Here is a 14,386-nt window from a genome sequence, read left to right as displayed (position 1 = left end):
CACAGCCACCTACCACGTTCTCCTGATCTGCATCCACACCAACCCTGCAGAGAAGAGGAAACAATTACTCAAGTTCTCCTGTGGGCTTCATCTACAAGGCCTCTCACTGCCCAGATGTGGGCTTAAAAGCTAAAAACACAAGCCCACAGCACTTGCCCTTGGCAGGAAGGGTGCATGGTAGAAAGAAAGAAAGAAAGAAAGAAAGAAAGAAAGAAAGAAAGAAAGAAAGAAACCACCTTTTTCCCTCACACAAAAATCAAACTACTGTTTTAAAAAATTAAATTAAATTATGAAATGTCCATAACAAATTACACCTGCCTGCTCCAGAGTCCTTTTAAAGGTTTTCATGTTGCTGTGGACCACCCTAACGTTTTGCAGGAGGGAGGCATGGAATAACTTAGTAAATGAAGCCCCACTAAGTTCAACAGGACTTACTCCCTGCTAGGCTATGTACGTCAAGCCCTGCAGTCTTGGATTTTTAAGCTAATCCAACTGTATCTGGCCACTGATTTTATCCTTCTCATTAAGTCATGTGACCAAGGAGACCCCCAGCGACCAAGAGGAGACATTTCACAAGCACACTTTCCCCATCATTCAGTTCCTGCTTAACACTCTTTCTCACTTCAGAAAGACGGACCCTCAGATTCCATTGTTATGAAGTGGGGAAATGTGGAGCAAAGGGTTTCTCTTCCTTCGCTGGCTTCCTGGTTTTCACCCCCACAAATGATTACAGGCTGTAGAGGCACAGTTGCTTCTCAAGGACAAACATGCACACCTGAACTATGTTTACTGAGATGAAAAGTCTCTGATAGGATTTGAAAATAAAGGCTAATAATTATGTGGTCCATTCAGTAAGAACCATTTTATCTGTTCTAGATTTCTCGTTCTATGTGACCCACCTGGCTATAAACACTGTTACAAGTGTCTGAAAAAAGTTCTTCATCTGGAATCTCAGCACAATTTTAATAAACTGCAACTATTTGTTATGCCACTTATTAATGAATTGTGGCATTTATTATTTCTTCCAAAATGAAACGTGAGCACCCAGCGCTTGGGCAGCAAAATGGGGCCACCTACAGACAAGATAAGGGTTTCTCCACACATGAGATCTCACCAGGTATCCCCCCAAAAAGGGAAGGGAAAAGCTGTAAATGAAATAATTGAAATGCAACATAAGAACTCATGCTTAGAAATCTGAGGGCAGTAGAGGTTTGATGGGTGGGAGGCAGGGAAATGAGCGGGGGAGAGTGGGTATTTACCTGCTCAAGCCTGTGATAACTGAACCAGCTGGATGACAAGCTTGCACAGCAGGTTTCCTTTTTTCCCCTTTCCCCTTTTTAAATTTATTTCTTACAGTATTACATTCAACAAAAAGAACATCTTTTAACATTTTTTACATTCTGTTTCTTACATACATACATATACAGTCAAACCTCGTTCTGCGTCTGCCTCCGCTTGCATCCGCTTCAGCAAACATCCGCAGCAAACCCGGAAGTACTGGAACGGGGTACTTCTGGGTTTGTCACTCGTGCATGCGCAGAAGCGCTAAACCGTGCATGCGCAGACGCGGAGCTTTGATGTGCGTCATTTTCAGGTTGTGGCAGGGCCTCTGGAATGGATTCCTGCTGTAACCCCAGGTTCCACTGCATCACTGTACGTTTTCCCCCTTTATATCCCCGTGACTTCCCTCCCCCCATGCTTAGCATTATTTAGTTAATTTTATATTATTTTAATATTGTGTTAAAGCAATATACTTTATATAAAAACCCGTATAATCTTTTCCAACTTTTATCCTAACTTTGCGAACATAAGTCTAAGCATATCAGTAAGTTTCTTTTGGAACAATGTTTTTCCTTATACTCCTCTACACATTCCCTTTCCTCAGTTTTTGATTAAATTGTAATCTGATTGCTGCCATCATTTTGCCCAATTCAATAAATTCACAAAATTTAATTTGCCGATCTGCTACTGATGGGACTATATCTCCCTTCAGGTTTTTTGCCAGTAAAACCCTGGCGGCAGCCGTCGCATATAGGAATATTTTTTTCTTATCATTGGGGATGTCTTTTGTCACTATACCTAGAAGGAACGCTTCTGGCCTTTTCTCAAATGTTATTTTAAACATATTTTTTAATTCTTCATAAATATTACTCCAGAACTTTTTGATTTTATCACATCCCCACCATACACGATACATTGTACAGATCACAGCAAGATTCCTTAGCTAAGGCAACAGCACAAGACTCAAACCGACACTCACCTGATATGAAGGCACGACAGCATAGGAGTGGTGCCACCTCCAAACACCCAGACGGTAAAGAAGACGATGAGAAGCGTTGTACTGAACATCATCTGCCGCGCATAGGTGGCTGTGTCCCGAATGGCTAGCGCAAAAGCCATGGCTCCACGGAGGCCTGGGAAGAAAGGCTCATCAAACCATGTGTGGCCTATGGCCGGGCTCCTAAGAGCCTATTCCATTTCTGCCCCGGAGTCTGAATGCAGTATGTACATGCAAGAACGTGTGGGCACGCGTGAGTGTATGCGTGCGCGCGCACACACACAAACACACACACAAGCTTTTCTACTTTTCACCTTTTGAGTGCAAACCCCAACCCACTTCCCCCAGAAAACTCTCTTCCATTCCACGTGGTGTTGCAGGAGGGGAGTGCTATGTTCCAAGCTGCAACTTCCAGCAAAAAAGAATCTTGTAGTGACTTCAAGATGAACACAGTCATTACGGCATAGGCTTTCGTGGACCAGAATCTACAGTATAATCACAGGGCAGCTGTTTTCCAGCTCCAGCTGGTACACAGGTGGAGACCCTCCCTGCCCGCCAACTGTCTGATCAGACTGGTGCATGCTCTGGTTATCTCCCGCTTAGACTACTGCCATGCGCTCTACGTGGGGCTCCCTTTGAATGTGACCCCGAAACTACAACTAATCCAGAATATGGCAGCCAGACTGGTGACTGGGACCGCTGAGACCACGTAACACTGGTCTTGAAAGACCTACATTGGCTCTCAGGACGTTTCCAGGCACAATTCAAAGTGTTGGTGTTGACCTTGAAAGCCCTAAATAGCCTTGGCCCAGTAGACCTGAAGGAGCGTCTCCATCCCAGATGCCGGGGTTCCTTTCCCAAGAGCCTTCTGGCGGTTCCCTCCCTGTGAGAAGTGAGGTTACAGGGATCCAGGCTAAGGGCTTTCTTGGTGGTGCCGCCCGCCCTGTGGAACGCCCTCCCATCAGATGTCAAAGAAATAAACAACTATCTGACATTTAGAAGACATCTGAAGGAAGCCCTGTTTAGGGAAGCTTTTAAAGTTTGATGGACTATTGTATTTTAATATTTTGTTGGAAGCCGCCCAGAGTGCCTGGGGAAGAAATAAATTATTATTATTATTATTATTATTATTATTGGCGAGGGCTCTCTTCCAGAGGCAGTGCCCATACACCACATTGCTCAAAGCCAAAGGCTGCTGGCTGGCAAGAGGGAAAGCCTGCATGGAGGACCTCCCTGTGCCACCGCTGCCAGAGAAAGAAGAAAGCACAACTTCCTCAGATGCGGGAGGGAGCAGAGGCAGGCAGGGAGAGAAGCAGGTAGAAGCAGCAGACAGGTGGGGTTTCTTCTCGCTCTGCCTGCCTGCCCTCCTCCCCTAAGTTGGGAAGGCTGCTGCTGCAAGAGCAAAGTGTGTGTAGTTGCATTTGCACAAGTAACATGTGTGTGAAGAGATTACGCTGTACTTCTGCAGAGGCACGAGAGAAAGACGTCCAGAGCAAGCTGCACAAGGGCCTAGATCCTGGTCCATGCTAGGACTCTTAATGTGTTAATTAACACGTTCTCCTTCATGCATCATATTCCACCCTGCCTTAAGGCCAATCCTTAAGAGATGCTTAGATCATCTTTTAAGCCTCTGCCACTGGAATGATGCCACCTTCATGTTTAGTGCAGTGACACCAATCAAATGGCAGGAGCTCGTATTTTTGCACTTTCATCGATTCTCGGCCTTTTGGCTAAGATCAAGTGTCGTATTTTTGCACTTTCAAAAACACAAGTACAAAGATAAATGCAGATAAATGCAAAGATAAATATAGGGGACAGGGCAAAATCCTCTCTCTCCATTTCATCTGCATCAGGAACAGCTGTACAATTACTGTTTGGGTGCCTGAAAGCAGGGATGGAGGATGGCTAATAAAACTGAAGCTGAACCCAGATAAGATGCTTTGCCTGTGGAAATGGAGAGTGGCCTGAAAACATCTAGGTGTCTGGTCGACGGTGAGGAATCTTGACTTATTTCAAGATAACTACATTAAACTATGGAAAGAGATTTAAAAAGAGTAGAGATTTGGGGAAGGATTAAACTTTCCCTACTAGGGAGAATTTGAGCTATCAAAATGAATGTGCTCCCCAAAATGCTGCTTTTATTTCAACCGATCCCGATTATTGACAAACCAAGTTGCCTCAAGGAATGGAAAAGGGGTATTTCTAAACACAAAATTTTGATTGACACAAAAGAAAGAGAATTGGCAACTGAAGATGACAGAATATGCAGAATTGGCAGGTCTAACAAGTAGAATAACAGAACAAGAAGAACAGATATTTAAAGAGGAGTGGTATCTTTTCGTTGAGTATAATGAAAATAATTGTGCACAGTTAAAAACGCTGGCAGTATTAAAGTAACTCAACAATATAACATATTCTGAACTGATGTAAGATAGGAAAATTAAATTAGATAGATATATTAGAATATGTAGGAATGTTGGATAAGATAAATGAATCCTGGAAGGGGAGGGAGGGAAGTCAGTGAATGTATGGTATAATAAAAGATGTTTAATTTGAAATGTACAATTTGAAAATTTAATAAAAATTATTAATTTGAAAAAGGTGCATTATCTGTGGGCTGGTGCTTCTCAGGTCCAAAAATTAGGTAAGACAGCTTGTTCTGGCAATCTTCTAGAAGGGAGATGCCTGGACTCGGGGGGGTGGGGGGGACTTCCTAGATTCCAAGCTGCCATTGCATGTCTGAGTACAATTCAAAGTACTGGTGCTGACGTTGAAAGCCCTCAACGGCCTTGGCCCAGTAGACCTGAAGGAGCGTCTCCACCCCGGACGCCGGGGTCCCTCTCTTGCAAGGAGCGAGGTTACAGGGAAGCAGGCAGGGGGCCTTCTCGGTGGTGGTGCCCACCCTGTGGAACGCCCTCCCACCAGATGTTGATAAGCAACTATCCTACTTTCAAAAGACATCTGAAGGCAGCCCTGTTTAGGGAAGTTTTTCGTGTTTCTTGCTGTATTGTGTTTTTAATATTCAATTGGGAGTCACCCAGAGTGGCTGGGGAAACCCAGCCAGATGGATGGGGTATAAATAATAAATTATTATTATATATTATTATTGCAGGCCCATGTGACAAGGATGCAACCTATGCGGAGCTACAGCTGTTTCTCCAGCTATGGCCATTCTAGGAACAACCTCTGAGTTAGACTGTTGTAGTGTTTGGCTTCCCTTGAAGATGATCCAGCATTTGCAGCTAGCGCATAATGCTGCTCTCTTGCAGTGAGATGGGATCATTTTACACTGAATTTGAAATCACTGCAGGAGAGCAACCAGGCCCAGTTCAAAGTATAGGTACCAACAAACCAATTCCAAACAGCTTAGGACCCAAGTGTTTGAAGGAGTGCCTTCTGCAGTACTACCCAAGCCAGGTTTTGACATCTGCAAGAAAGGCCCTGCTGAAGGTTTCCTCGTTGAGCATAGCCCAGTAGGGCTACTATACACAGCAGGGCCTTCTCAGTGGCACCACCACCTTTGCTATGAAACGCCCTCCCTGTGGAGATCTGGCTCTCTCTCACTTGGTCTGCATTCAGTCAGCAATTAAAAGCTCATTTGTTCCAGCAGGCCTTCATTATGTAGTAATAATAATAATAATAATAATAATAATAATAATAATAATAATAATAATTTATTTGTACCCCGTCCATCTGGCTGGGTTTCCCCAGCCACTCTGGGCAGCTTCCACAAAGACCAAAAATACACTAAGATGTCACACATTGAAAACTTCCCTGAACAGGGCTGCCTTAAGATGTCTTCTGAATGTCCAAAATGACTCCCAGGCTGCGCATCTGGTCCTTCAGGGGTACAGTTACCCCATTCATGACCAGGGAGTCCTCCACACCAGCCCGCCCCGTTCCCCAAAAACAGTACTTCTGTCTTGTCAGGATTCAACCTCAATCTATTAGCCACCATCCATCCTCCAACTGCCTCCAGGCACTCACACAGGACCTTCACCGCCTTCACTGGTTCTGATTTGAAAGAGAGGTAGAGCTGGGTATCATCTGCATACTGATGGACACCCAGTCCAAACCCCCTGATGATCTCTCCCAGCGGTTTCATATAGATGTTAAAAAGCATGGGGGAGAGGACGGAACCCTGAGGCACCCCACAAGTGAGGGCCCAGGGGTCTGAACACTCATCCCCCACCACCACTTTCTGAACATGGCCCAGGAGGAAGGAGCGAAACCACTGTATAACAGTGCCCCCAGCTCCCAGCCCCTCTAGACGGTCCAGAAGGATGTTATGGTCGATGGTGTCAAAAGCCGCTGAGAGATCCAGCAGAACTAGGAAACAGCTCTCACCTTTGTTCCTAGCCCACTGGAGATCATCAACCAGCGCGACCAAGGCAGTTTCAGTCCCATGATGAGGCCTGAATCCCGATTGGAAGGGATCCAAATGGTCCGCATCCTCCAGGCGTGCCTGGAGTTGTTCAGCAACCACCTGCTCAATCACCCTGCCCAAGAATGGAAGATTTGAGACTGGGCGATAGTTGGCCATATTGGCTGCATCTAAAGATGTTTTTTTTAAAGAAGCGGTTTAATGACCGCCTCTTTCAGCGGATCTGGGAATGTTCCCTCACAGAGGGAAGCATTCACCACCCCGCAGAGCCCAACGCCCAGCCCTTCCCGGCTTGCTTTTATTAGCCAGGATGGGCAAGGATCAAGGAGACAGGTGGTTGGTTTCACGCGTCCAAGCAGCCTGTCCACATCCTCAGAGGTACCAGATTGAAACTGATTCCATGCAACTTGACCAGACAGGGCTCTAGCACTCTCCCACCCCAGCCCTGCTCCCATGGTGGTGTCTACCTCCTTCCGAATATGAGTGACTTTATCTGCAGGAGATCTTGGGGTCTTTACAAGGCCCCGGTGGTAAAGGTGGTTCCATTAAATTGTGAACCACCTGAAAGAGTCTCCTGCTACTATTTTCTGCAGATGCAATAGAGGCGGTGAAGAAAGTCTTCTTCGCCGTTGCTATCGCCACTTGGTAGGCTCGACATTGAGCTTTAACCCGCGTCCGGTGAGATTCAGAATGAGTTATCCGCCGCCGGCGCTCTAGCCGTCTCAGTGATAGTTTCATTGCCCTCAGATCCATGGAAAACCATGGGGCTGTCGGGATCCATGCAATCGGAGAGGGCACTTCGGAGCCAAAGAGTCAATAGTCCTGTCTAACTGCACATTCCAGCGGGCCACCAGGGAATCAGCTGAAAGGCCATCAACATGGGATAAAGCATCCCCTACCACTCTCTGGAAACCATTTGGATCCATTAAGTAGCGGGGGCGGACCATGTAAATCGGTCTCACCTCCCTGCAGAGGGGAAGGGTCGCGGAGAAGTCCAGTTGCACCAGGAAGTGATCTGACCATGGCACTTCTTTTGTTTCACTTTTACTTAGTGTCAGATCACCAACATCCATAGAGGTGAACACCAAGGCATGTCCGCGGCTATGAGTTGGGCCAGACTTATTCAGGGACAGCCCCGTGGAGGCCATGCTTTCCATGAAGTCCCGAGCGGCCCCTTGTAAGGTCCTGTTGGCATGGATGTTAAAATCCCCTAGGACAACCAAGCAAGGTGTCTCCAGGAGAACATCCGCCACAACCTGAAGCAGCTCGGGCAGGGAATCCTTGGTGCAGCGGGGAGGTCGGTACACCAAAAGGAATCCTGTACTGCCCCTATTGCCCAACTTCCAGAACATGCACTCAGAAAACTGGGTCTTCCCAATAGGATGCCGGGTGCAAACTAGTGACTTCCTAAAAATCATTGCAACCCCCCCTCCCCGCCGACAAGGCCTGGATTGCTGTGCGTAAGAGAAACCTGGTGGACAAGCAGCGGCAAGGACAGGCCCATCTGCTTCATCCAACCAAGTCTCTGTCATGCATGCCAGGTCAAGTCTTCCATCCACGATCAAGCCATGGATGGCAGTGGTCTTATGAATCATTGACCTAGCACTACACAGCAACACCTTCAGGTCATGTGGGTTTCCCTTGTTGATTCCAGTATCCATCCGGTCAAGGCCAGACAGACCGGAGGCAGGGATAGTCCTCAAACAACGACTAAACCTGCCTCCTCGGTAATGACATGGTCTGGTCTTAGCGTAACTCCTCCTCCTGCCCATGATCACCAAGATCAGATGTCCCAGTGCCTCTCCCCTTGTGGAACTTGCCCCAGCCATCTTGTTGGCTGGGGCCCCACTCCCTGGCAGCCCTGATTTTAAGGGGTCTTAAAAACAAAACGCAAACTATACAGCAACCAATAAAACAACAAAAAACAAAAACAGAACAATTATATTAAAATTAATCCCCAACCGAATATCCATAACACCCACCCACCCCCAACAAAGCAAAAAATGAAAAAAGAAATAAAAATTTAAAATGCCACCGACTGCTTGAGGACATTTGAGGACATTAACCACTTGGAACTGGGAAGCAATGGCAGAACAACTTCCCACACTTCCCCCAAAGTTTGTTCCAAGTAAGGGCCTGGGCCACGCCCCCTGGGCCAGTTGGAAGAGGCCTTGGAAGGGAGCAGGCCCTGCAGTCCTCCCCACAGCCGATGGCGAGGCCGATGTAACGTAACAGGCCATATATTTGTACTTTAACTGTAAATTTGTCAATCAGGGTGGCTAAAAATCAATGGTTTATTAAAAAAAAATTAAATAGGATTTTTTTTAAATCGGAATTTTTATTGATTTATATCAGAATTTTTAAATAAAATGCTTTTGGAGAAAAAACCTTTCTAAAGATTTTCTCTTTAAGTTACATTCTAGTCCAAAGGCTATTCAACAGGAAAGAAGGATTTGTTTTAAGTTTTTCATGTATGCTAAAACTCAGTTTTTTTTAAAAAAAAACCATTTAACCACATCAGTTAACAAACATGGATACATATGCTATCATGTTATTGCTTTAGTTAAATAAATTGTTTAAATTGTTATTAAGGAAATGATTGTTTTTCTCCTTCCAATCAAGTACAGCAGAAAAGTTGTCCAAATATAAACAGTTAATTTATTAAACCTCACAATAATTTCATAATTATCTGTCTATGTATTTCTAATAGTATAACCAAACCAGTAATTTTTGATATAACTGCAAAAACTACTCTGAAAATTTATTATTCCAAAAATGAAACCTTCATCTGGTTGTCATTATTAAGATTAAACCAGCAAGAATGAGTCTTTCTGTAAAAAAAAGCGCTGCTTCCCCCCCCCCCCAGCCTCAAAGATCCCTGAAGCCTTTGGAGCGCAGTGCGAGGTCCCGCTGTGCTCCAAAGGCACCCTGCTGCCCTGCAGAGGCTTTGCGCGCAGCCATCCCCAAGCTAGAACAGCGAGACGGAGCGCTCCGCAGCGCTCCATCTCCCTGTTCTGGCTTTGGGCTTAGCCGCGCAGCCTGCATTCGCTCTATAGGACGCACACACATTTCCCCTTAATTTTTGGAGGGGAAAAAGTGCGTCCTATAGAGCGAAAAATACAGTTTAAATCAATTTGATTTAAATCAAATCCACCCTGTTGTCAATTGTACTTTGCTTTCACATGTTGCTGTTTTTGTATTATTTTTATTTTTGGTTGAAAGCAAGCCAGGGCAGGGAAGAGAAAGAGCAAGTATAAACAAAATAAGCAAAAATGGCTGAATCACTGCAAGAAGCAAAAATGGTTGCTATTAATACTAAGCATGTATTCAAAACATTTTCATGTGCATTCTCCCAATCTTGGTTCTGATGACAGCCAGTAATTGTCTTCTTTGCAGACATTTCCCGCTTGCAGCTTCCTGGAGGCATCTGGCTGGCCTGGGGGACCAGAGGCTGACCTTTGATCAGGGAGGACAATCACTGCCCTAAGATAAAATCTAAGGCATCTCTAAAGGTTCCATCCTTTGTCTCTTTCAGCAGACTTTGTACTTATGAAAATAATCTATGAAGGGATGGATTTGAAACACCCCAAGAGGTGATTACTCACCAGCAAACATCATCATATGTTGGAAATTTGTCCCGATCTTGTTTCTTCTCCCCAAATTAAGCAGGAAAGAGAGAGGGTAAATGTTTGCAGCTCTCCCCAGGAATACAGCCAGCTAGATTTGGGCACATATTAAGGATTTCCCCCCCTTGTTGACAGGTTTGTGAAAATTAGAATGCATCATGCAATAGCTGACACTAAAGTTTACGTTTAACCCTAAAAATGGTGGGTTACCAATGTTCCTACTGCACAAGAAAGAAGAGTTTTTATTCCAACAGTGACAAATAACCATGCCAAGAAGGAGAATCAGTGGCCTTCAGAAAGCCTTCAGAGAATCCCAAACTAGCAATTTCAAAACTGCAAAAAAACCTGACTGCTGAGAAGCAATCTGTTCAGAGATCTCAGCCATACCACCTAACATTGATTGGACCACTTCTGAGTACGGGAACATAGGAAACTGCCTTTTATCAGGCCACTAGGTTATGTTGCCTACCAGCAGCCGCCCTCCAGGAATTCAGGCACTGGATTTCTCCCAGCCCTACCTGGGGACGCAAGGAATTGAACCGGGGACCCTTCTGCATGCCGAGCAGGTGTTGCACTACTGAGCCATGGCTTTTCCCAGAAAGCTTTAAGCGTGCTGAATTCTTGACACAATGCCCAGATCTTCCATCAAGCGCTCTGTGCCACAGGCAAACCACTCTTATTACAGCTCAAGCTGCTTTTAAAAGTCTGGGTATTAAAAGCACCCATGTCTGGCACAAGGGTACATGGAAGGCCTTTTGAGAAATGAGCATCTAAGACTCATACTCACTAGGCAGACGGTTCCAGTGAACAAAACACAGCTTACGTCTGAGGAAAGGATTGGACTTAAATATTCCTATTAGTGCACAGCGCTAACCATGTTTTTTTGGATTCTAGCCATGGTATCTAAAGGCTACCACAGTCAGCCCAGCCATTAGGAAGGGTGAGGCTGCTGTTTCAGGTGGCATAAGCCCCCCCACCCCAGAGGCAGGTCTATGGGGCCCCCACTGCTGATTCTGGGCATTCCTGTCCCACCTCAAGTGGCAAAATGGGAGAGCCACCCCTGGGCTACCATATCTTACATTCCCCCAAATGGAGGTAATCTCTACAAAGGACAGACATGTGTGCACCAGAAATCAGAAGTATGTTATGCATTGATGAGAGGTTTCTTATGAATGCATTTACCATATGCCAAGCACACACAGCACCTGTCCTAACCACAGATTCAAAGAGGACCAAACAAGCCCAATAGGTTCCTCTACAGCAGGGGTAGGAACATCTGCGACCCTCCAGATGTTATTGGATGCCCATCAGCCCCAGTCAGCATGGTCAGTGGCCGGGAAGGGTGGGGGTTAGCGCCCAGCCATGACTGGAGTGCCACAGGTCACACATCCCTGCATTACACTGTACACATGTATTCCTACACAGAGACTATCCCTGTATATGATTATCCCCATCCTTGAGCCAACAAGGCTCCAGCTGTTCAAAATCAGGGCCAGTTCAAGGCTTCTAGGGGAGACCTTGGGCACAGGGTACCAATGGGAGCCTTTCCCCTTCCCTCCTCAACCCACACTCTTTCCCCACCTTTTCCTCTCTGCTGCTTTATCCTCTCAAATATTTCCTTCCTTCCTTCCTTCCTTCCTTCCTTCCTTCCTTCCTTCCTTCCTTCCTTCCCCTGTACCTTCCTCTCCTTCCTCTTGCCCACTCTCCCTAGGGCCCTGGCTCTGTTCTCAATCTGCTCTGACCATTAACAAGTTTTTCCTCGTGTTCATCCAAAATCTGCTCTCCAGCAACTTAAGGTCACTGGGTACAGCTTGGCTGGAGATCAGACGCTTTTGTCCCTTTCTCCAGGGCAGGCCACACTGTGCCCCCTCGCTCGTCTCTTTCCTACTGCCTCCAAACCTTCTTCACAAGCTTTGCCTCTGGAATCTAAAGGTTCGGTTGAAAGTGCTAGAGTTTGTGACATACACCTATGAAATGACCTCTAACAACTGCTGCAAAAATTTGCAACGCTCAACAGCCGTTAAACACTGATCATTTCTTGCTTAAGGTGGAATGATATGCTCCCAGGCTGCGGGCCTCTGTCCCCACCACCTCTCTTTCCCATTTCTTTTCCATTCTGTTATCCTATGCAACGTATGTTGTTGTTATTTATATCTGAGGTTTCTCCCCATTTCATATCTGTTGATTGGGGAGGTGGCAAAAGGCAACTTCTACTCTTTTGGAATAAAAGGATACAAAAGCTCCCACTACAAACGTTGGATTAAACACATGATTCTGGAAGGTGAACAGCGTAAGGCCCATGTAGGAGAAGATGAAGTTTTCAGCCAAGAAATTGAGGAGCTCAAACAACTAAAGCAAAACACACACACACAAGGGAGAGAGAAGGAATATCAATCATAGCTGTGACACATGTCAAGATAGTATAGAAAACACCAAGTATGTCCATAAGTGAAATGTCTGGGCAGCGAATTTCTTTGGGCACACATTGCAAAAAGAGGATGAGTTTATGATTACTGGCACAATAGTTTGTGATTACTGTAAGCCAGGGGTCAGCAAACTTTTTCAGCGGGGGGCCGGTCCATTGTCCCTCAGACCTTGTGGGGGGGGAGAAATGAACAAATTCCTATGCCCCACAAATAACCCAGAGGTGCATTTTAAATAAAAGGACACATTCTACTCATGTAAAAACACACTGATTTCCGGACCATCCGGGGGTTGGATTTAGAAGGCGATTGGGCTGGATCCGGCCCCCAGGCCTTTGTTTGCCTACCCATGCTGTAAACCATTGCATGCCCAATACACAGTCAGCACAACCAAAAAACTAAAAAGAATTGCAGTGATGCATGTTATAACAGAACAGAAGTTTTAAAGTATAATTTAAAAAAGAAAAACCTGAAAAGGCAACCATAAGCCCCTCCCCAAACTACTGGATGTCTGGTGTTTTGATGGGTTATGAAAATGGCTGGTGCGGAGGAGAGAACATTTAAAACATATTAAGGAGAATGAAATTGGATGATGAAGGGGCAGCGGGACCCACAGGTCACCACTGGGACAGAGGACTCACCTGTTTAGTTCTGTGCTGGGACTCAGTGGACAAGTTGTTATAAGTATAATGGGCCTGAGTGATGCCACAAAACAGCACAGCTACAACACCTGGAGGCAGAGAATTACATTAAAACTGTCACAAAGTACATGGAACTGAGATGTGTTTCAATCAGTACTGCAAACATGGGCTGTTCTGTTGGACAGAGCTTCTTTCCCATAAAGAATGGCACAGAAACAGATGACTGGGCAGGTCTGGGTTCGCAGAACCACAGGAACTCAAGAAGCTGTCTTACTTCGAGTCTGATTGCTGGTTTAAGGGGGTGGGGGAGGATACACCTGTTTCACTGCAGGCTTCTGTGCCACACCAAATATGTTAGAAAAAGGAGATATATAATAGTAATCGGAGACTTCAGCTCCCTCAATATCTGATAGAATTCAAACTCTGCCGGGAATATAAGGTCCAACAAATTCCTCAGTTGCCTCACTGACAACAAGGGGATCATTTATCTGACTATTTAAGAAGAATATTGACAAGCCGGAAGGTGTGCAGAGGAGGGCGACCAAGATGATCCAGGGTCTGGAAACTGAGCCTTATGAGGAATGGTTGAAGGAGTTGGGTATGTTTGGCCTGGAGGAGACTCAGAAGAGATATGAGAGCCATCTTCAAATATATTGAGGGCTGTCCCATGGAAGAGGGAGCAAGCTTGTTTTCTCCTGTTCAAGAAGGTAGGACTCAAACCAATGGCTTCAAGTTACAAAAAAGGAGATTCTGACTAAACATCAGGAAGACACTTCTGACAGTACGATCTGTTCAACAGTGGAACAGTCTCCCTTGGGAGGTGGTGGGCTCTCCTTCCTTGGATGTTTTAAAGCAGAGGGATGGCCATCTGTCAGGGATGATCTAGCTGAGATTTCTGCATTGCAGGGGGTTGGACTAGATGATCCTTGGGGTCCCTTCCAACTCTACACAGTTCCGATTCTAAGACTCTGTAACTGTTATCCATCCCACCAAGCAATCCAACACACCCAGACAAGCAGACAAGCCATAGCTTA

At 45.6% G+C, this 14,386-nt stretch overlaps 1 protein-coding gene across 1 annotated transcript in view; it reads right to left on the bottom strand.

Moving 5' to 3' along the window:
• SLC9A6 (solute carrier family 9 member A6) overlaps positions 1 to 14,386 on the bottom strand; it is a 59,460-nt gene that overhangs the window by 9,810 nt on the left and 35,264 nt on the right. Inside the window, 5 exon segments of the mRNA XM_083595390.1 lie at positions 14 to 44; positions 2,261 to 2,414; positions 10,268 to 10,379; positions 12,524 to 12,637; positions 13,353 to 13,441. Of these exon segments, the coding sequence (XP_083451516.1) occupies positions 14 to 44; positions 2,261 to 2,414; positions 10,268 to 10,379; positions 12,524 to 12,637; positions 13,353 to 13,441 (500 nt within the window).

The sequence above is a fragment of the Podarcis filfolensis genome, assembly GCF_964270895.1.
Source record: "Podarcis filfolensis genome assembly, chromosome: Z".
Lineage (NCBI taxonomy): Eukaryota > Metazoa > Chordata > Lepidosauria > Squamata > Lacertidae > Podarcis > Podarcis filfolensis.
The sequence above is the reverse complement of the archived record's forward strand: the minus strand, read 5'-3'. Positions and strand labels throughout refer to the sequence as shown.